Genomic DNA, 17802 nt, shown 5'->3' on the forward strand with positions numbered 1-17802 from the left:
ATTAAACCAATTATTTTAAATGTAATAAAAATAAGAATAAAATATAATAATATTAACCTTTTTTTATTATTATTATATCTATAACTATTATTATCTAGAAAACATTTGATGCAGTTTTGTGTGTTAATAATTGCTGGTTAAATGTATCCAAAAGAGATTATTATTATTAATATTGTTGTTGTTGTCGTTGTTGTTGTCGTCGTTGTTGTTGTTGTTGTTGTTGTTGTTGTTGTTGTTGTTGTTGTTGTTGTTGTTGTTGTTGTTGTTGTTGCTGTTGTTATTCAACATTTTTTTCATAAACGATCATATCAAATTTAAAATTAATCAAGAATAATAACACAAATTATAACACGGCAATCTAACATTATTATTATTATTAATTATTGTTATTATTAATTATTATTATTATTTTAAATTATTAAATATTATAAAAATAAGTACAACGCCATGATAAAAACAAAAAACTGATCCGAACATGGCTTATGCAACGAAATCCTTTGCATCTTGTATGTATGTATGAATATATGTATGTATGTATGTCTGTTTGTATGTATGTATGTATGTAAGTATGTATGTATGTATGTATGTATGTATGTTTGTATGTTTGTATGTTTAGATAGTATATCTATTTACCAATTCATTAGAATTTTGACTCGAATTTTGTCAACATAATGATAATTATAACAATTTTTTACTAAAACATGATTGGTTGATGAATTAGCTGATGTAACCGTTTCTTTACTGTCACTATTATTATCTGATCGACAAGTTGATGCCATTTGGTTGGCACTTATCATTGGTTGATTGGTTGACTTGTTTAGTTTGGTTGATCAGTGAATAATGTAGCTATTTATGATTTCGTTTAAGCCCACATCTAGATGTTCATTAAATATAAATTGATTGACCGACCAACCGATTGATTGATTGATAAAATGATTGATTTAATGATTGATTGACTGAAAGTGACAAAATAGATTTCAGTGCAACAAAGATATTTAAAAATAAAACGCTAAAAATATTTCTTTGCAAAGTTATTTTGTTTGCCATACATGATTTATTTGGCCAAATATTCGCAGTATCTATGCTGAAATAATTTTGCAGTATGTATGTGCGTGTGTGTGCGTGCGTGTGTATATATATATATACGTGAATGGATGTATGTATGTATGTGTGTATGCGTGTTTTGTCAAAGTATATGTGGGTGTTTTTTGGCGTGTATGTATATGTGTGTATTAGTTTAATTGTTATGGTTCTTGTTATTCTCCTTCTTCTTCTTCTTATTATTATTTTTATTATTATTATTCTTATTATTATTATTCTTATTATTATTATTCTTATTATTATTATTCTTATTATTATCATTAATATTATTATTTAAAAAATTCTCACCGAGCAGACAGAAAAAAATTGCGAAAAAACAAAATTCAATCTGTCTTCCAATAAAGCCACAGAAGATAATAATAGTAATGATAATAACTAGAAAATAATAATAATAACAATAATAATAACAATAATAACAATAATAATAATATTAATATTAATAATTTTTAGGTTAGTAACGCTTCAAACCTAGCACCATATTACATTCCATGAAAAGGGGTTTCAATTGTCAAAACTGTCCTTATTCTATTCACTTACAAATATATCTAATCTACGATTCGATACGATACGAGACGAAATTAGAACCGAAACGAGACGAGATATTATTATCGATATACCAATTTTAATGTCGTCATCATTGCTCTCATTTAGATGGTTGCCATTGTTACATATTTAATATTTCCATCAACGTCATCAATATCAACAGCAGCAGCAGTAGCGGCGAAAGCAGCGACAGTGGCGGTAGTGGCAGCAGCAGCAGTAGTAGCAGCGTCCACAGCATCCACAGCATCCTCGTGGTTTACATATTCATGTTTTCTAACTAACCACATTATTGTCATGTCGAATGAAATCGCCTAATCACGCAAAAACGTTGCGTGACTCTTTTCCCAAATGTTATTTATGTCTTTCGCTCTCTTTCTCTCTTTCTTTCTCGCTCTCTCTTTCTCTCTATTTCTCTCTCTTTCTCTCTCTCTCTCTCTCTCTATTTTTCTAACTATCTATCTCTCTATAAATACACTTTCAAAAATTTTCAAGCACATTTACAGGTACACACACAAAGCATAAACAAACACACGCAGACAGATATACATACCTATACACACGTACATAAATACACGCCCACACAAACAAACACACACACAAACAAAGACACATACGTATACTCACATACATAAATACGCACACACACACAAACAAACACATACACAAACACATAACCCTTCACTGAGACTTCTATTAAATTAACAACTTCCAAAACCGGCTCAAGAATACTTAAAAAAAACCAACCCCTAGTGGAAAAAAATACTAAGTAGTACATTTTGTAGTAATAAACATAAAACAGTGGAAGAGTCAGTAGTATAAAAGCAGCTGTTGTAGTAGCTTTAGCAGCTTCAGCAGCAATAGCAGCAACAATATAAGAGTAGTAGTAGCAGCAGCAGTAGTAGCAGCAGTAGCAGTAGTAGTAACAGTAGAAGTAATAATAACCTTCTTGTCTGGCAGTTAATAATGTAAATTAACTTGATTCAAATGATAATGACATTCCAGTTTATAGAAAAAAAATACAAGCAACTGTGTATCATAAAGCAATCCTCTAAGGAAAGATCTTTTTAGAATTGTATTTATAGAGACAGTCGTCGATAAATCATTCATAAATTAGGTACATGTGTACCTGCATACATATATACAAACATACATTGCATACATACATACGCATATACAAACATACATTGCATACATACATGTGTACAAACAAACATACATTGCATACATTGCATACATACATACCTCTTTCATAGTAGATTGCTGTGAAAAAATTAAAAAAATTTAAAAAAAAACTCGAAACGTTTATTTATTATAAAAAAAAACTAAATATTTCAAACTGTAACTTATTGCGACATCAAAAACACTAAATAATATTTATTATTTTGTTATAATTTATAATTATTAACATACAAACGACCAGATACTAACTAACTAAACTATTTACATTATGTGAGATCTACGTATGTGTATGTGTGTGTGTGTGTAGCTAGAGATAAACCAAGCAAAATAATCAATAAATAATGAACAACGTCCATATTATAATGTGTAGATAGTTTTAAACATAACTATAAACATACTCACAGATATATGTGTGTATGTGTTTCTGTGTGTGTGTGAGTGTTTGTGTGTGTATGTGTGTATGTGATACAGATACAGAGACTACTTTTTGATATAAGGTAACATGAAAAGTAAATATGTACGTGGATACTAAGTGTACTTTTTTTCATCTTTCTCTCTTTCTCCTTTCTCCCCTTCTCTTTTTTTGTACTCTTAAATATTTCTTTAGCCTCGTTTTTCAGTCTCCTTCTCTCTATCTCTCTCTCTCTCTTTCTCTCTCTATCTCTCTCTCTTTCTCTCTCTCTCTCTTTGCCTATCTAGATTTCTTTCTATCTTTTTTGTTGTGTTTTTTCTTCATCTTCCTTCCTCCCAAACATTTTTTTAACGTTATAACTCTCTCTCTCTCTTTTTCTCTTTTTATCTTTTGCTTTTACTCACTCACTCTCTCTTTCTTTTCTTTCTCTCTCTCTCTTTCTCTCTCTCTCCGTGTTTGTACCGTTTAGCAGATAAACTAAACACGTGATAACAGCACGAACTAGCGATCGATTCGCTGGGCTTTTAACAACACGTTTCCCTTTTTCAGTAAATACAACAAATAATAACAATAAAGATATTATTATGATTAATAATATTAATAATAATAAAATTATTACTATAACTATAATTAATAATGATGATGGTGATTATGATGATGTGACGGTATTGTTTTTTAATTATTTTATAATATTATTGAGATACGTGAAGTGTGTGCCTTTAAAAGTCCAGTGTTACTTACAGAACATTTGTTTCATTCAAAAAATTTATATATATTATTTAAGTACAAATATTGAAACTGTAATTGGCATTTAATTCATAATATTTATTCGTTATTTATATTCTATATTTTTAAACAATTTTATTTATTTCTATCAATCAAAATCTTTATCGTGAGTAGCGCCTCTAGAGAAGGAAACAACAAATCGATCATAACGCACGCACACACACACACGCGGACGCACATACATACACATGCACACAAGCTATCTCTTTCTCACACTCGCACTTTCTTATACACACACATACACTTATTTACACATATCTTCAGACACACATAGCAAAGCCAACACGCATACAAGTTGATAAAAATATGCCACACACAACACAAAAATACACAAAGACTTGTATGTATATATATATATATATGTGTGTGTGTGAGTGTGTGTGTGTGGTGTGTTTCGCAGTTATACAAACGAAGATAACACGCCGGTATCAACAGATATGCAGTGAAACTTATTAAAATGCACGTCTATATATACCTCAATAACTCACATTGTAATATTCTACTCAACATAAAACCTTAATTGAATTTTAATTGGTCGCTATAAACGAATCGCCAGGCGTCGTGTAGCCGGTGAGGAGTGTCAGTGGGGAGTGCGAGGCATAAATACACACACACACACACACACATGCAAACATCCCACATCGCTATTTAACAGTAGATTATGAGCAATACACATATATACAAACGCACTCTCACACATACTTACACACACACAAACACACATACATACTAACAAAGCCAATTTTATTGATATCTCAACTTAAGCCAACTTTTTTTCTCAATATTAAACTCTATCTCTATTTAGAAACTTGATATATTTCAACATTTTTCTCAAAAACTACAGAACATATCTATCAATTAATTTTATTTTGGTGAATAATAATTATTTATGAAAATTATAAAGAGACAATAAAATACATACATACCAACATTGCAACAATCATTTTCTTAATAATTAAAAACAAGCTATATAGATAAAAACATATCAATCAATCAATCAATCAATCAATCAATCAATCAATCAATCAATCAATCAATCAATCAATCAATCAATTAATCCTTTCTATCAATCATTGTCCATTGTATTTTTGTTTAAATCTCCATTCACTTTCAACCAAAATTCTTGTTCTGTGGTCAGTTTTTTCATTTCTTTGCTGTGGTCTTCTATTTTTGTCAACAAGATGGCTATATAGCCTGAAGAAAATGGCTGAAAATTTGGAAAAAGAATGATTTAAACACATAACTCATTCCAAACTCAATGAAAATATATATTTTTTCAGCAAAATCTAAATTTAAAAGTAAATTTAAAATACCAATCAACTAATTACACACACCTGTTCAGCCACTAGATTGGGATTAGTGATCAACAACTCGTTGACTTCGATTAAGTTCGCTTTTAAGCCCGGGACTACAGAATATACAGACCCGTCTGAACACTTTAAATTGCACAGCACTGCTGTTGTATTTAACCATTGGGCCCCCTATAAAAAATTAAAAATGTCATAATTAAAATATCAATTAAATTGTCATCAGTAATTTATTGAGATAATTTCAAAAAATTATATTTAAAAATTATTATTTTTGAGAAAAAATTCTAAAATTTAAAGTAAACTCTCACTCTTTTCAGTCTTCCAGAAACTTTGTTCGTCGCCCTATCAACATTATCATTAATCTTGAAATCCACAAACTCCACTGTCTTCTTCTGCTTCAGTATTGGATGGTTTGGGGCCAGTGTTATTAAACATATCCTGACAAGTTTATAAATAAATTAGGATATATATTTGAAATTATATATATATATATGCGATATAAATGTATGTGTATATATATATATATACATATACAAACAATTATTGATAAAAATTACAACATGTTTCGTGTTAGCTTTCTGTTTAATTTTTCTATTGTTAGATGGTAAATCATTGTCAAATTTCTTTAGTTCAAAACCAAAATGTTCATACATTTCAAGCATGAAAGAACAAAAAAATCTTTTTTTGTTATTTAAATTGGCATGTTTAATGTTGAATTACATTGTTGAATGTGTGGCCAAATGCTCAATATTATATACCATTAGAATATAATATATATAATTATATATATTTTATATATTATATAAATAAAGCAAAAAATTAAATACAAAGCTAACTAAGACGGAACATGCTATGATTATAATCAATAATTGCATATCTGACAGTCTTCATCCAAAATATATATAAAAGGAAATATCAAAAAAATTCATAAAATTTCTTAACCTGTTTGAATGTTCCAATATACACAAATGTTCATCTTTCTTTGGATCTGCAAATTACATGTCATAAACAATTAGTTAGAATCTTTGATTGTAATCTTAGAATTTTATTTATTCAGTCAGTCAGTTATTTAGTTAGTTGTACAATTTGTTTACACAAAATAATTTATAATTAAATATATTAAATTAATTATTTCATTAATGAATTGATCACCCCACAGTAGTGAATAAAATCAAAATTCAAATGAAATATATAAATAAAACAAGCACATGCAAAAAATCATATCAACCCTCACCTAATTTGAATCTTTTAGTGTAATATCTATCGCAGACTGATTTGTATAACTTTCTGTCAAATTTTGTTTTTTCAATCGGCTCAAAAGACGGAGTTTCTAGACAATTTTTACCATCATGCGGACCACAGCCATCATTTCCATTATCGCCATCTGCCATAGTATAAGAAGTAAATGACAACAATGCTTTTTTTGTTCGTTGGTTCTTTAGTTTTATTTGCTATGAATTAGTCAAATAAACGAATTGGATGAAAAGTAGTTATTGTGAATTACAAAATTTTCAGAAATAAGAAATATTTTAAGGAAAACAACATTAAAAAATTAAATTCTTCAATGGTTTTAGAATTTTTAGTTTTTGAATGACGTAACATTGTAACATAAACTAATAATGGAAATAATTGAAAAAAGTATAAAAATTTAGTGCAATAATCGAATTAATTGATAAAAAATGGCAAAAAACGAAAAAAATACGCAAGAAAATGTTAGTAACGTGATTAAATGAGATGTTTTGGATGTTTGAAATGGGCTAATGATGAGTCCCAAAATCAATATATGCTCTAACTAAATTTCGTCAGTGATTGGGAAGTGATATAAAGTATACTTGAGTATTTTTTTAAACAGATGCTAGAGTGGACTGGACCCCAGAGGAACAACAGTGCCGACACTGACAGTGCAAACAGACATCTGAAACTCATATTCGCCCTTGTCATCTTCATCGTAATCTCCGGATTGGTCGACCATGGAATCCATCTGGCCTTCAAAACCAGCTATGGGACCTACTGGGACTTGTTGCCCATGGCCGTGGCCAGCACCTTGGTCTACATTTATGGCTTTAGGAGTTATCGTTTGAATGATTTGATTTTAGAATGCGTCTGTCTGGCTATTCTGATAACCGCTTACGTCAAGACTGAACCCGTTTCAGCCGAACATTTGAGAGTTTTTGCTAGAGTGGCCGCCCAGCTTACTGTTAAGTTCATCCTGTATGATTTCATTGACAACACTCTGCTGTCTAGTTGGTAATTTGTTTGCTGAACTTAATTGACCAGGATTAAAAATTAAAATGTGAATGTTTCATATGATACTGTATAATAGCATTTTATTGTAACTAATAAATGCTACGTAATTTGAAAAAATGGAGTCTTTGTGTTATATACGTACGTTGGTCTTAGACCTGCGTTAAAATATTTTCATCTGTAGCTTATCAATGATTTTAAGATGAAGATAATATTTAGTAACTTTCACTGATACAAGCACAGCAGTGGATACCAGACATTTGGCTTCGCTGTGGCAATGAGATCCCCTTCGATGAATTTTGTGTTTGTGTGTTAGTGGTGTGTGTCTGTGTCTGTGTGCGTGTTGTTTTTACCTCTGAGAGTTAAAGAATTTTCAATCATAATATAACAATTAAGCGCTAAATAAACTCAACGCTTCAATTTTTACTATCATCAATAACTTTTACACATCATATGATCAAATGCGCGAAATTCAAAAATTCAACGCTTTTTAAATATTTGCGAAAAAAATTCATCCTTATTTGCCAATTATTATTTTTATTATTTTTTAGTTATTATTGTTATTTATTTATTATTAATAAATTATGAATTTATTTAAATTTAAAAGATTTTTCGAAAAATTAATAATTATGTTACAATGTCATTTTGTCAGTAAGTTCGTTTTAATTAAATTAATTTTTATTTTTAATTATTTATATTATTTCTTTTCTTTCTTTCTCGTGCTTTATCCTTTCATGACATTGGCGACCATCGACCTCCACAAAACCCGATCTTTAACACTTTGTAGTAGTTGAAATGTGGTGATATTCAACAAGTGACAGACGGACCTCACGAATATTATTTGTTGTTGACCGCAATCTCTCTTCCCTGCAATCTTTCTTGTAGTTGTTAGATTTTCCATTCTTTCCTGCCCCGTCGGATTATCTTTAGTAATTTTCTCTTTTCATATCCGGACTGTTTTATTTTATTAATACATCCTCATTCGAAGTATGAGAGGTCCAACTAATTTTCATAATTCTTCTCAAAAACCATATCTCAGCAGCGTTAATTTTTTTTTCCATTTTTTTAGAAGTTGTCCAGGATTCAGGATTCAGATTCAAATATAAATAATTTTATATAAAAGTGGGCAATAATAATAATAATAACTGTTAAACCCTAACAGTTTTAATTTTGTTGATATTCTGAATTTACTGTTGGTGAAGATGTTTTTCATTTTAGAATATGCATCCTTCGCCATAGCTATCCTTCTTTTGATATCCATATCACATTTACAACCTGAGGTAATCAGACTTCCGAGATAACTGAAGCTAGTTTCACCTGTTTACCATTAATGATTAGAGAGCTGATTGGGGCAGTTTTGCTTTTACATGATAACCATGCACTCTGCTTTGTTGATGTTAATTTGCAAGCCATTCCTTTCATATTCAAAAACCAGTTTGGAAACAATTGTTTGCAGTTTTTCTTAAAGCAGTTTCAATGGAAAAATTGCAATGGAATTTATATTATACTATTATAGTGAAATTTAATTTAAATGAATTCCACCATAAGTTAGAGACAGATTCTTACTTATATTACTTAATATTATTCAATATTCTTAATGGTATTTTACATTATTTAAACTCAAATAAATCAAATTTTATCTAAATAAAAACATAACAAAGTATCAAAAAACACTTTTATATTTATAGCTGTAAATAGTCAAGATGCATCCCATCATTTCTTCGGCTGTACATCTAGCGGTGATTAATTATTATAAATAATAAATATAATATTGTTGTTATTGTCACTAATTATTTGAAAAATAATTCATAATATAATATGATATAACGACAGAAAGTTATAATTTTCTGGAAATCATATAGTTACTGACAGCGTAGCTCTAACTGAAAGCCCTATGTCTCATGAAAAGTGTTCAGCTTTCTGCTACAGCCGCGAGTTTAGCGTATTTTATATAAAAGTGGGCAATAATAAAAATAATAATTGTTAATATTAATAATTGTTAATATTAATAATAAATAGTAGTAGTAATACTAATAACATTTATGTAGCGCAGTGTTCATAATTGCGCAAACAACACATCATATTTGTGCAAGACACTGCATCCAATTCAAACCTAATTTCCCCTAAAGAAGACACTTTACAACTACGCTACTGTGAAGAATGTTTCGAAAAGAAGCAGATTATTTATTTGGTTTATTTGCTATATTTTAAAAAATGGATATAAAATTGTTTTTTAGCCGAATAGTTGTTCGTGTAGTTCTTTTAGAAGAATCTCCGCCAGTTCTATTACCTCTGACTGCTTCGTTCCGTGTACACAAACTTCGGTGGAGTATTGTGGATCTCCTAATTCGTTCGCTATTTATTCGGGTTGGCTGTTTGGTTGGTTGATAGGTTGAATGGTTAAAGAATCGGAAAGATGGATGATTAGTTTTTCGGTAGTTGTCTGATTGATTGATCGATTAGAAATAGGTGATCGGTCGATGAATTTTTTGTGAAAAAAAAAGTAAACGCCAAATCATCACACCCTCCAAAAATATAGTATGTGGGAAGTTTTCATGGGGCCATGGCTGTCAGCGTAGGTGCATGTGCGTCACTTCATTCTGCGACTTGATTGAGGGCGCGTGTATGGGAGAACATACCTGTCTACCCGGCTACTCTGGCGGTCGATGTGATGTCTTACGTTAGTCTGTCTGTCCGTCTGTGTATGTGTGTCCGTCTGTGTATGTGTGTCTGTCTGTGTATGTGTGTCTGTCTGTGTATGTGTGTCTGTCTGTGTATGTGTGTCTGTCTGTGTGTGTGTCTGTCTGTCTGTGTGTGTGTGTGTCTGTCTGTCTGTGTATGTGTGTCTGCCTGCCTGTTTATGTGTATCTGTCTGTGTTTTGTTTGATTTTTTATTCGTTTTCGCAACGTTCTGATTATTCCTTTTCAAATGTTTATAGCGTTTTAATGTGATTAAACCTGCAATAACAATAATAATTATAACGAAACGAAACGAGATAGAAACAAACAGATTCGCCGGCTTACTGGCAGCATTCCAGATGGCCATCCTGGAGATAGGACAGGAGGAGGGCCTCTTTTCTCCATTCAAGGGCGAACACCTCAACCCCAAGTTCAAGGGTATTTCAATGTGTTCGTGTATTGGTCCGCGAGATGGTGTATTATTATTATTATTATTATTATTGTTGTTGTTGTTGTAGAGTGCCGACCGGGTTATTACACCAGAGGTTGCACTTTCAAATGCCACTGCAAGCCAGACGAGAGAATGGGGAATAAAACCATATGTGACCTAGAAACTGGTAAAAAATTATGCGAAATAATTAATAATAATTATTATAATAATTATTATTATTATTATTGTTATTATGATCAAGGAGTTTGCCCGAAGGGTGGTTGCAAGGATGACTGGATCGGAAAGAGATGCGACATACGTGAGTTATTATTATTATCATTGTTGATATTATTTATTAGAATTATATTAATATTAATTATTATTGTTGTTGTTGTTGTTGTTTTTGTTATTTTTATTATTATTCTAGCTAAACCGTGTTCGCCTTCGAAGTGTAGGAATAACGCCACCTGCCTACCAAAACTCCAAGTGACATATTCATGTGCCTGCCTGGCAAATTTTATCGGGAGAAATTGCGAATACGGTTGGTTGATTGGTTTGATTGAATGATTGATTGTTGGTTGTTTGGTTGGTTGGTTAGTTGTTTGGTTGGCTGGTTGGTTGTTAGATGATTAATTTGTAGTTTGATTGGTTGATTGATTGAATGATTGATTGATTGATTGATTGATTGATTGAGTGAGTGAGTGAGTGAGTGAGTGAGTGAGTGAGTGAGTGAGTGAGTGAGTGAGTGAGTGAGTGAGAGAGTGAGTGAGTGAGTGATTTACTACCTAATCAGTCGATCCGTGCATCAAAAAACCGTGTAAAAATGGCGGCTCCTGTCATGCAATTGGTCTCTTCTATAGATGTCTGTGCCCGCCCGGATTCGCAGGACACTACTGCCAAATGGGTTATCATCGTCGTTATTATTATTATTGTTGTTTTTGTTGGTGGTGGTGGTATTTTTGCTGCTGTTGTTGTTGTCGTCGTTGTTGTTGTTATTTCAATATTTTTGCTCATAAATTTGTATAAATTATTTATATTTTAACACACACACATACACACTCACAGAGGTGCCAGACACGTGGTTAGTCCATTACAAGACGCATGCTCTAGGTTGCTATAGGAACCTTTTAAAAGTCTCCTACAACTTAGACATAAGAAGTTTCGCCAACAGACAGATCATGTCTCGAGACGTCTGTGTCTCCTATTGCCGTGGACTTGATTATCCGTACGCTGGCATTGAGGTTGTTCTATATTTCTCTCTCTCTCTCTCTTCTCTCTCTCTTCTCTCTCTCTTCTCTCTCTCTCTCTCCTCTTTCTCTCTCTAATAATAATAATGATTATATTATTAATGATTTTTGTAGGAAGGAGCGTCGTGTTATTGCGCCAATCATCTGATATTTCTGCAGTTTGGAGCCGTCTGGTACGAAGAATGTGACACACCTTGTGGAGGTAGAAGTTCGAGTAACACGTCAGAGTATGAGTGTGGCGGTCGGGACCTCGTTACCGTTTTCACCGGTTAAAATATTTCGTCTTTCTCTCTCTCTCTCTCTCTCTCTCTCTCTCTCTCTCTCTCTTTCTTTCTTTCTCTTCTACAGTCTTTCTTTGTCTGACTCTCTCTCTTTCTCTCTCTTTCTTTCTCTCTCTCTCTCTCTCTCTCTCTCTCTACTACGAAAATTTGTTTTTTAAACTCTCCCTTTTTCTCTCTCTCCACAATTTATTTCTCCATATCTGTAATAGCAGTTAACCAGATACGCACTCCGCTAATTGTTCAGACAAATATAAAAATCTGCGACTAACAACAACAGAAAATATCTTCTAATTAAATAAACATCTCAAAAAATCACCGCTTAAATTCGTGAAAATACCATAAAACTACAAAAAAACCATCTTTACAATCGTTCAGTGTGTGAAATGCACAGATGGGGTTCGAAATGTGACCGTGTGTGCATGTGCGCTCAGGGGCAGTGTGACTTCCAGGAGGGTAAATGTAGAGAACCCGGCGTCTGTAGGTTCGGATGGAGTGGCCCCAAGTGTAATGAAGGTTGTGTTGGAGAAGTGAAATTTTAAGTGGTTGGTTGGTTGATTCATGATTGATTGATTCATTGAATGATTGGTTGGTTGATTGATTCATTGAATGATTTATTGATTGATTGATTGATTGACATAATTGATTGATTGACATAATTGATTGATTGTAACGAGTTGGTCTGTATTAACATAGATAAATGTAATATTTGGTTTGATTTATTGTATTTTAGAATCTAATTTTTTTTAATCAAAATTAAATTAATAAAATGTAATTTGAAAATTTGTAGAATTGGGTTTCGTGGCAAGCTGGCAGGGCTTTCCGATGCTGGTTGTGTCTTTAACGTTACTCATAGTTATCGCCTGGATTCCAATTGGGGCACTCTTCTTTTTGGGATATCTTTCATTGTTTGCTCATTTTTTTTGCAATATTTTTGTTAAGATTTTATTTATTTTAGTATTAATTATAGAATAATTTGTTTGGAAATTTCAGAAATGAGTTCACGAAACTCACCAGATTGGCCGAGTATGAAGTTGATTTGAATAACGAACTGAAATTGAATAAGAAGCGCTTAAAGATGGCTAGAAAGTTGAAAAAAAGACAAGAGAAACTTGAAAGTTAAATGGAAACATTCATTAAAATGAACATTTTTTTTTACAAAATAAAATTTGAGCGCTTGATTATGTGTTTGACGTCATCGTAGCTGTTTTTTGAAATGTCAAAATACTGACGCCGAGTGTGTTTGGGTTTTATTTCGAATTTATTATGCCAGAAATCATAACAATTAGAGAATTTATTCTTGGCGTTTTGTTTTTGGCTCTCTTTGGCTGTGGGGATGGTAAAAGCCTCACTTCATTGGTCAACGTTGTGTGTAAGTTGTCAGTCAGTTGGCTTTTTTTGTATTTTAATTTATTTCTCTTTTTTAAATTAACCATTATAAACGGGAAAATAAAAAGTCTGATTACCTATTCGGCTTTCCGTAGTTTATTAGCTACAATTTTGAATCATCAGATGAAGACGACGACAGATACTTCGACTATTTTAGCGAGTTTTCCAACTTCAGAGGCTGCGTCATGTTCAAGCGCTCTACGGGCAAAGAGGAATGGATTGACGATTTCTCCATCTTATCCTGGGAGAGCTGCATTGATCACTGCATCTACTTTGAATACACTGTAGCATTTCTGTACGACGTTAGTATCAGCAATGCCGAGTTTAGTATAGATTCACTATCATAAAATTTTACCTTTTAGTTTGATCTGCCTGAATGAGTCTTAATAGTTAACTACCGTTTTTCATATATTGTCTATATTTGCTCAGGGAAACAAATGCAGTTGTGGAACTCTGGATCAGTTCAATAGGAAATCGGAAATTCGAAGAAACTGCAAGTTGCCATGCGAAGGAAAGTTGACGGAGCAGTGTGGAGGTCGTCTCAATGGCGACGATGTCTACGCCACTCAGCTCCAGAGTTTGCCTTCGTTTTTAAATGCCGTTCAACTTGTTACGATAAATATATCTATCTTTGATCTTTTCTTCAAACTATTTACTCTCAATAAATTTGAAAACTATCTTTAATCGTTTTTGTAAGAAATATCTTAAATCTAGAGACGAATTAGAGTCGATTTGTAGCTTTTGATCCCGATAAATCAGTGTCTAGAGCGTTTCTTTAAGTTTCTTTTACGATTAATTAAAATTAGTTAATGTTAAGTTGCGTTGTTGTAATTAAATCAAATTTTTGCTACAGATTTTTCAAAGAATATAATAATCAAAGTTAATAGGAGTTAGATACGCCCTGAACCAATCACAAACTCTGATATAAATCCGGCCAACTTTAATCTATCTTGAAAAATCTCTGACTATCACAGCATCTCATACAAATTCTCCAACCAACCAAATTTTAGCCTGCCCTCCTGGTCGATATGGGCCGGATTGCGGGTTACTATGCAACTGTAAGTGGTTCTACCCCTGTGACGTCATGACTGGCAACTGCGGTAATAAGCATATTTGTGGATACCGGTTTGAAAATTATAAGAACACCATTAGTACAGCTAATAGATGTGATTCAGGTTCGTGTGCGTGTGTACGTGTGCGTGTACTTAATGTTTTTGTTAACCTTTAACCCCAACATTAACCTTTAACCTATAAATTAATTGTTCTCAAGACAAGGGATCTGATTGGGTGATCGTCTCCTTTCTAGTTAGGATCTGGAAGAGGATTAAAAACATATTCACGCACGAGTATGACTTTCGTTAGTTTGTTTAACTTTTTTAAATATTATCCTTAAATTATTTTTGATTTTTTAATTATTTAAATGAATAATTCATTCATACCGACCTAGAAATAATTTCAAATTCGAAATTTTTTCCCCGACAGCCGAATCGTGTCCGCCAGGCATATTTGGAGCGTTCTGCAAGGTTAACTGCAAGTGTGCCCATAAGATATGTGACAGAATTTCAGGGGAGTGCCTTAATAACGCCTGTTTGGCGGGCTGGTGGGGTGTCAGGTGCGACAAGGGTTGGTCCTTGATTTGTTTTTGTCTAAGTTTTAGGAGGAGTAGTAGAAGTAGTGGCAATCAACCACCCAAACAACTGGCCAATCAACCAACTCTGACAAATCAACCAACCAATTCTGACCAATCAACCAATTTTGACCAATCAACCAACCAACCAACTCTGACCAATCAACCAACTAACTGACCAATCAACCAACTGACCATCCAATCAATCATTCCTTAACTAATTAAATTAAACCAGTTGTTTATGATAATAATGATGTGTCATCTACATACTATGCAATCCCTCCGTAATACTGTTTAGTTTTTGTTTGCAATTTTTTTCTCCATCTCATTAAGATTCATAGCCATGATGTAAACAACAACACGCTTTTAATTAACACAATTTATTAACATAAATAGTCGACCAGTGCGTCTCAAATCCCTGTCAAAATGGAGGAACGTGCACGAAACATAGGCGTGGCTACAAATGTCAATGTGCCACCGGCTACACGGGGGATACCTGTGAAAGAAGTAATACTATTATTAGTGGCAGTAGCAGTAGTGGCGATCGACCTCTTCTCAGCCAATCACGCAATCAACTGACCAATCAATCAAGCGTTCATCCAATCAACCGCCTCGTAATCAAAATTGACCAACCAATCAGTCGCCTCAAACATTCAAAATTGACCAATCAACGAATCAACCAACCACATCTAATTAAGTGACCAATCATTCAATCGCCCCAATCAACCAACCAACCAATCATTCAATCTCTTCAACCAACCAATCATTCATTTGCCCCAACCAACCAAACAGCCAACCAACCAATCATTTAATCTCTCCAACCAACCAATCAACCAAATAACCAACCAATCCGTCATTCGCCCCAACCAACCAGCCAATCATTCAATCTCTCCAACAAACCAACCAACCAATCCGTCATTCGCCTCAACCAACCAATCATTCAATCACTCCAACCTACCAATCAACCAACTAACTGACCAGTCTGTCCGTGTTCGTCAAACCCATGTGAGAATGGAGGTACGTGCATCAGCAAGGGAGATTCTTTCGTATGCAAGTGTCCGCCATTTTTTGCAGGCTTTACATGTACCACGGGTCAGCTATTCATTATCATTATTATTATTATATTATTATTATTATTTATTATCATCATTATTGTTATTATTATTATTATTATTAGTAGTAGGAAACTTGGTTTCTGGACGCTAAACAAAGATTGATTAGTAGCAGTGGTGTGTAGTTATTAACTACAAATAGTTAACTACTAGTTAATAACTACTTGCTAGTAGTTAAGCTGTAGCTAATAACTATTTTTTTCAAAGTAGTTATTAACTAGTAGTTAACTATTTTTTTAGTAGTTAATAACTACAGTAGTTAACTATTTTACATAACTACTTATAATAATAAGCTAATATTTGATCGCCCCTATCTGTGTGCATGCATTGTTGTGTTACTGTTGAAAACAGACATGGTCATCTAATATGCATTTGCTATGCATGACTAATCATATCACATGCTGGATAACAAAGGGTTGTATACAACAATGAGCAAAACATATATAAAACATATATACAATATATCATATATATTTATATATATAACATATTGTATATGGACACATATAATAGACATTTTACATAATATACATACATATTATATACACCTATTGCATTATGTAGTTGTCTGTGGGGCATACAAGGTTAAGACAACTTAATCATGGATGTCCATGACCTAATGCATCATTAATTCATCATATTAATTTGCAAAAATTAGTAATTTGGTATCGAAAGGTTGTAAACACCAGTTTCTTTTTAAATGGCAATGTTTGGAAAGTAGTTAACTACTAGTTAACTACTAGGTGGTAGTTAAAGAGTAGTTACTAACTACTGTTGTGCAAAGTAGTTGAAAAGTAGTTACTAACTAGATTTTTTCAAAGTAGTTAACTATAGTAGTTAACTACATTTTTTAAGTAGTTAGCACAACACTGATTAGTAGTATAGTAATTATATTTGCTGTAGTAGTAGTAGTAGTAGTAGTAGAAGTAGTAGTAGTAGTAGTAGTAGTGATAGTAGTAGTAGTAGTAGCAGGTATAGGTAGTAGTAGTAGTAGTAGTAGTAATAATAACATTTATATGCCGATCAATGTTTTTGTAGTGTTGTATAGCTCAATTCTTATATATCTAGCTTAATTACTTTCTGGCGAGAATATTAAGGGATGAATGGATCGAACGAACTGATAATATTTAAATACTAAATTTCAGAAATTTCGAATAAATAAATGAATAAATAAATGAATAACTAAATAAAAAGATTCAAAGGTTAAAGGTTAAATACCATGTAAGCCTCCTCCTAAACAAAAATGTTAAAAGAATAAAGATTAAACATACTAGACTAGCCTACTAACTTTCAGATTTCAGAGCCCTCCAAGTGGAAAGCACCTACCTACTTTGCTCCCGCAGTGGCAATCCCGAACGTGGGGAGGCCTATGACCTCCCCTACACCATAGACCCAACCGTGGCCAACCGCATCACCATCGATATCTGCGTTCGCTACTGTAGGACCAGATACTTTTCATATGCCG

General features: G+C 32.6%; 3 protein-coding genes across 3 annotated transcripts; 2 read left to right on the forward strand and 1 right to left on the reverse strand.

Annotated features, from left to right (window-relative positions):
• Nucleotides 1-5087: 5087 nt before the first annotated feature.
• HELRODRAFT_64826 (hypothetical protein) lies at nucleotides 5088-6296 on the reverse strand (the record flags this gene model as incomplete). Its single annotated transcript, XM_009017048.1, has 4 exons — nucleotides 5088-5228; nucleotides 5356-5502; nucleotides 5640-5769; nucleotides 6274-6296. Coding segments are annotated over 4 exons (441 nt in total), but the record flags the coding sequence as incomplete, so codon positions are not given.
• A 714-nt stretch (nucleotides 6297-7010) lies between these two features.
• On the forward strand, nucleotides 7011-7582 carry HELRODRAFT_160025 (hypothetical protein; the record flags this gene model as incomplete). Its single annotated transcript, XM_009017049.1, has 2 exons — nucleotides 7011-7043; nucleotides 7184-7582. The coding sequence occupies 2 exons, from the start codon at nucleotides 7011-7013 to the stop codon at nucleotides 7580-7582; spliced, it is 432 nt and encodes a 143-aa protein (XP_009015297.1).
• Nucleotides 7583-11089: 3507 nt separating this feature from the next.
• Nucleotides 11090-16325, forward strand: HELRODRAFT_144286 (hypothetical protein; the record flags this gene model as incomplete). Its single annotated transcript, XM_009017050.1, has 4 exons — nucleotides 11090-11225; nucleotides 11478-11588; nucleotides 15622-15732; nucleotides 16207-16325. Coding segments are annotated over 4 exons (477 nt in total), but the record flags the coding sequence as incomplete, so codon positions are not given.
• Nucleotides 16326-17802: the final 1477 nt, after the last annotated feature.

Source organism: Helobdella robusta (assembly GCF_000326865.2).
Source record: "Helobdella robusta unplaced genomic scaffold HELROscaffold_2, whole genome shotgun sequence".
Classification (NCBI taxonomy): Eukaryota; Metazoa; Annelida; class Clitellata; order Rhynchobdellida; family Glossiphoniidae; genus Helobdella; species Helobdella robusta.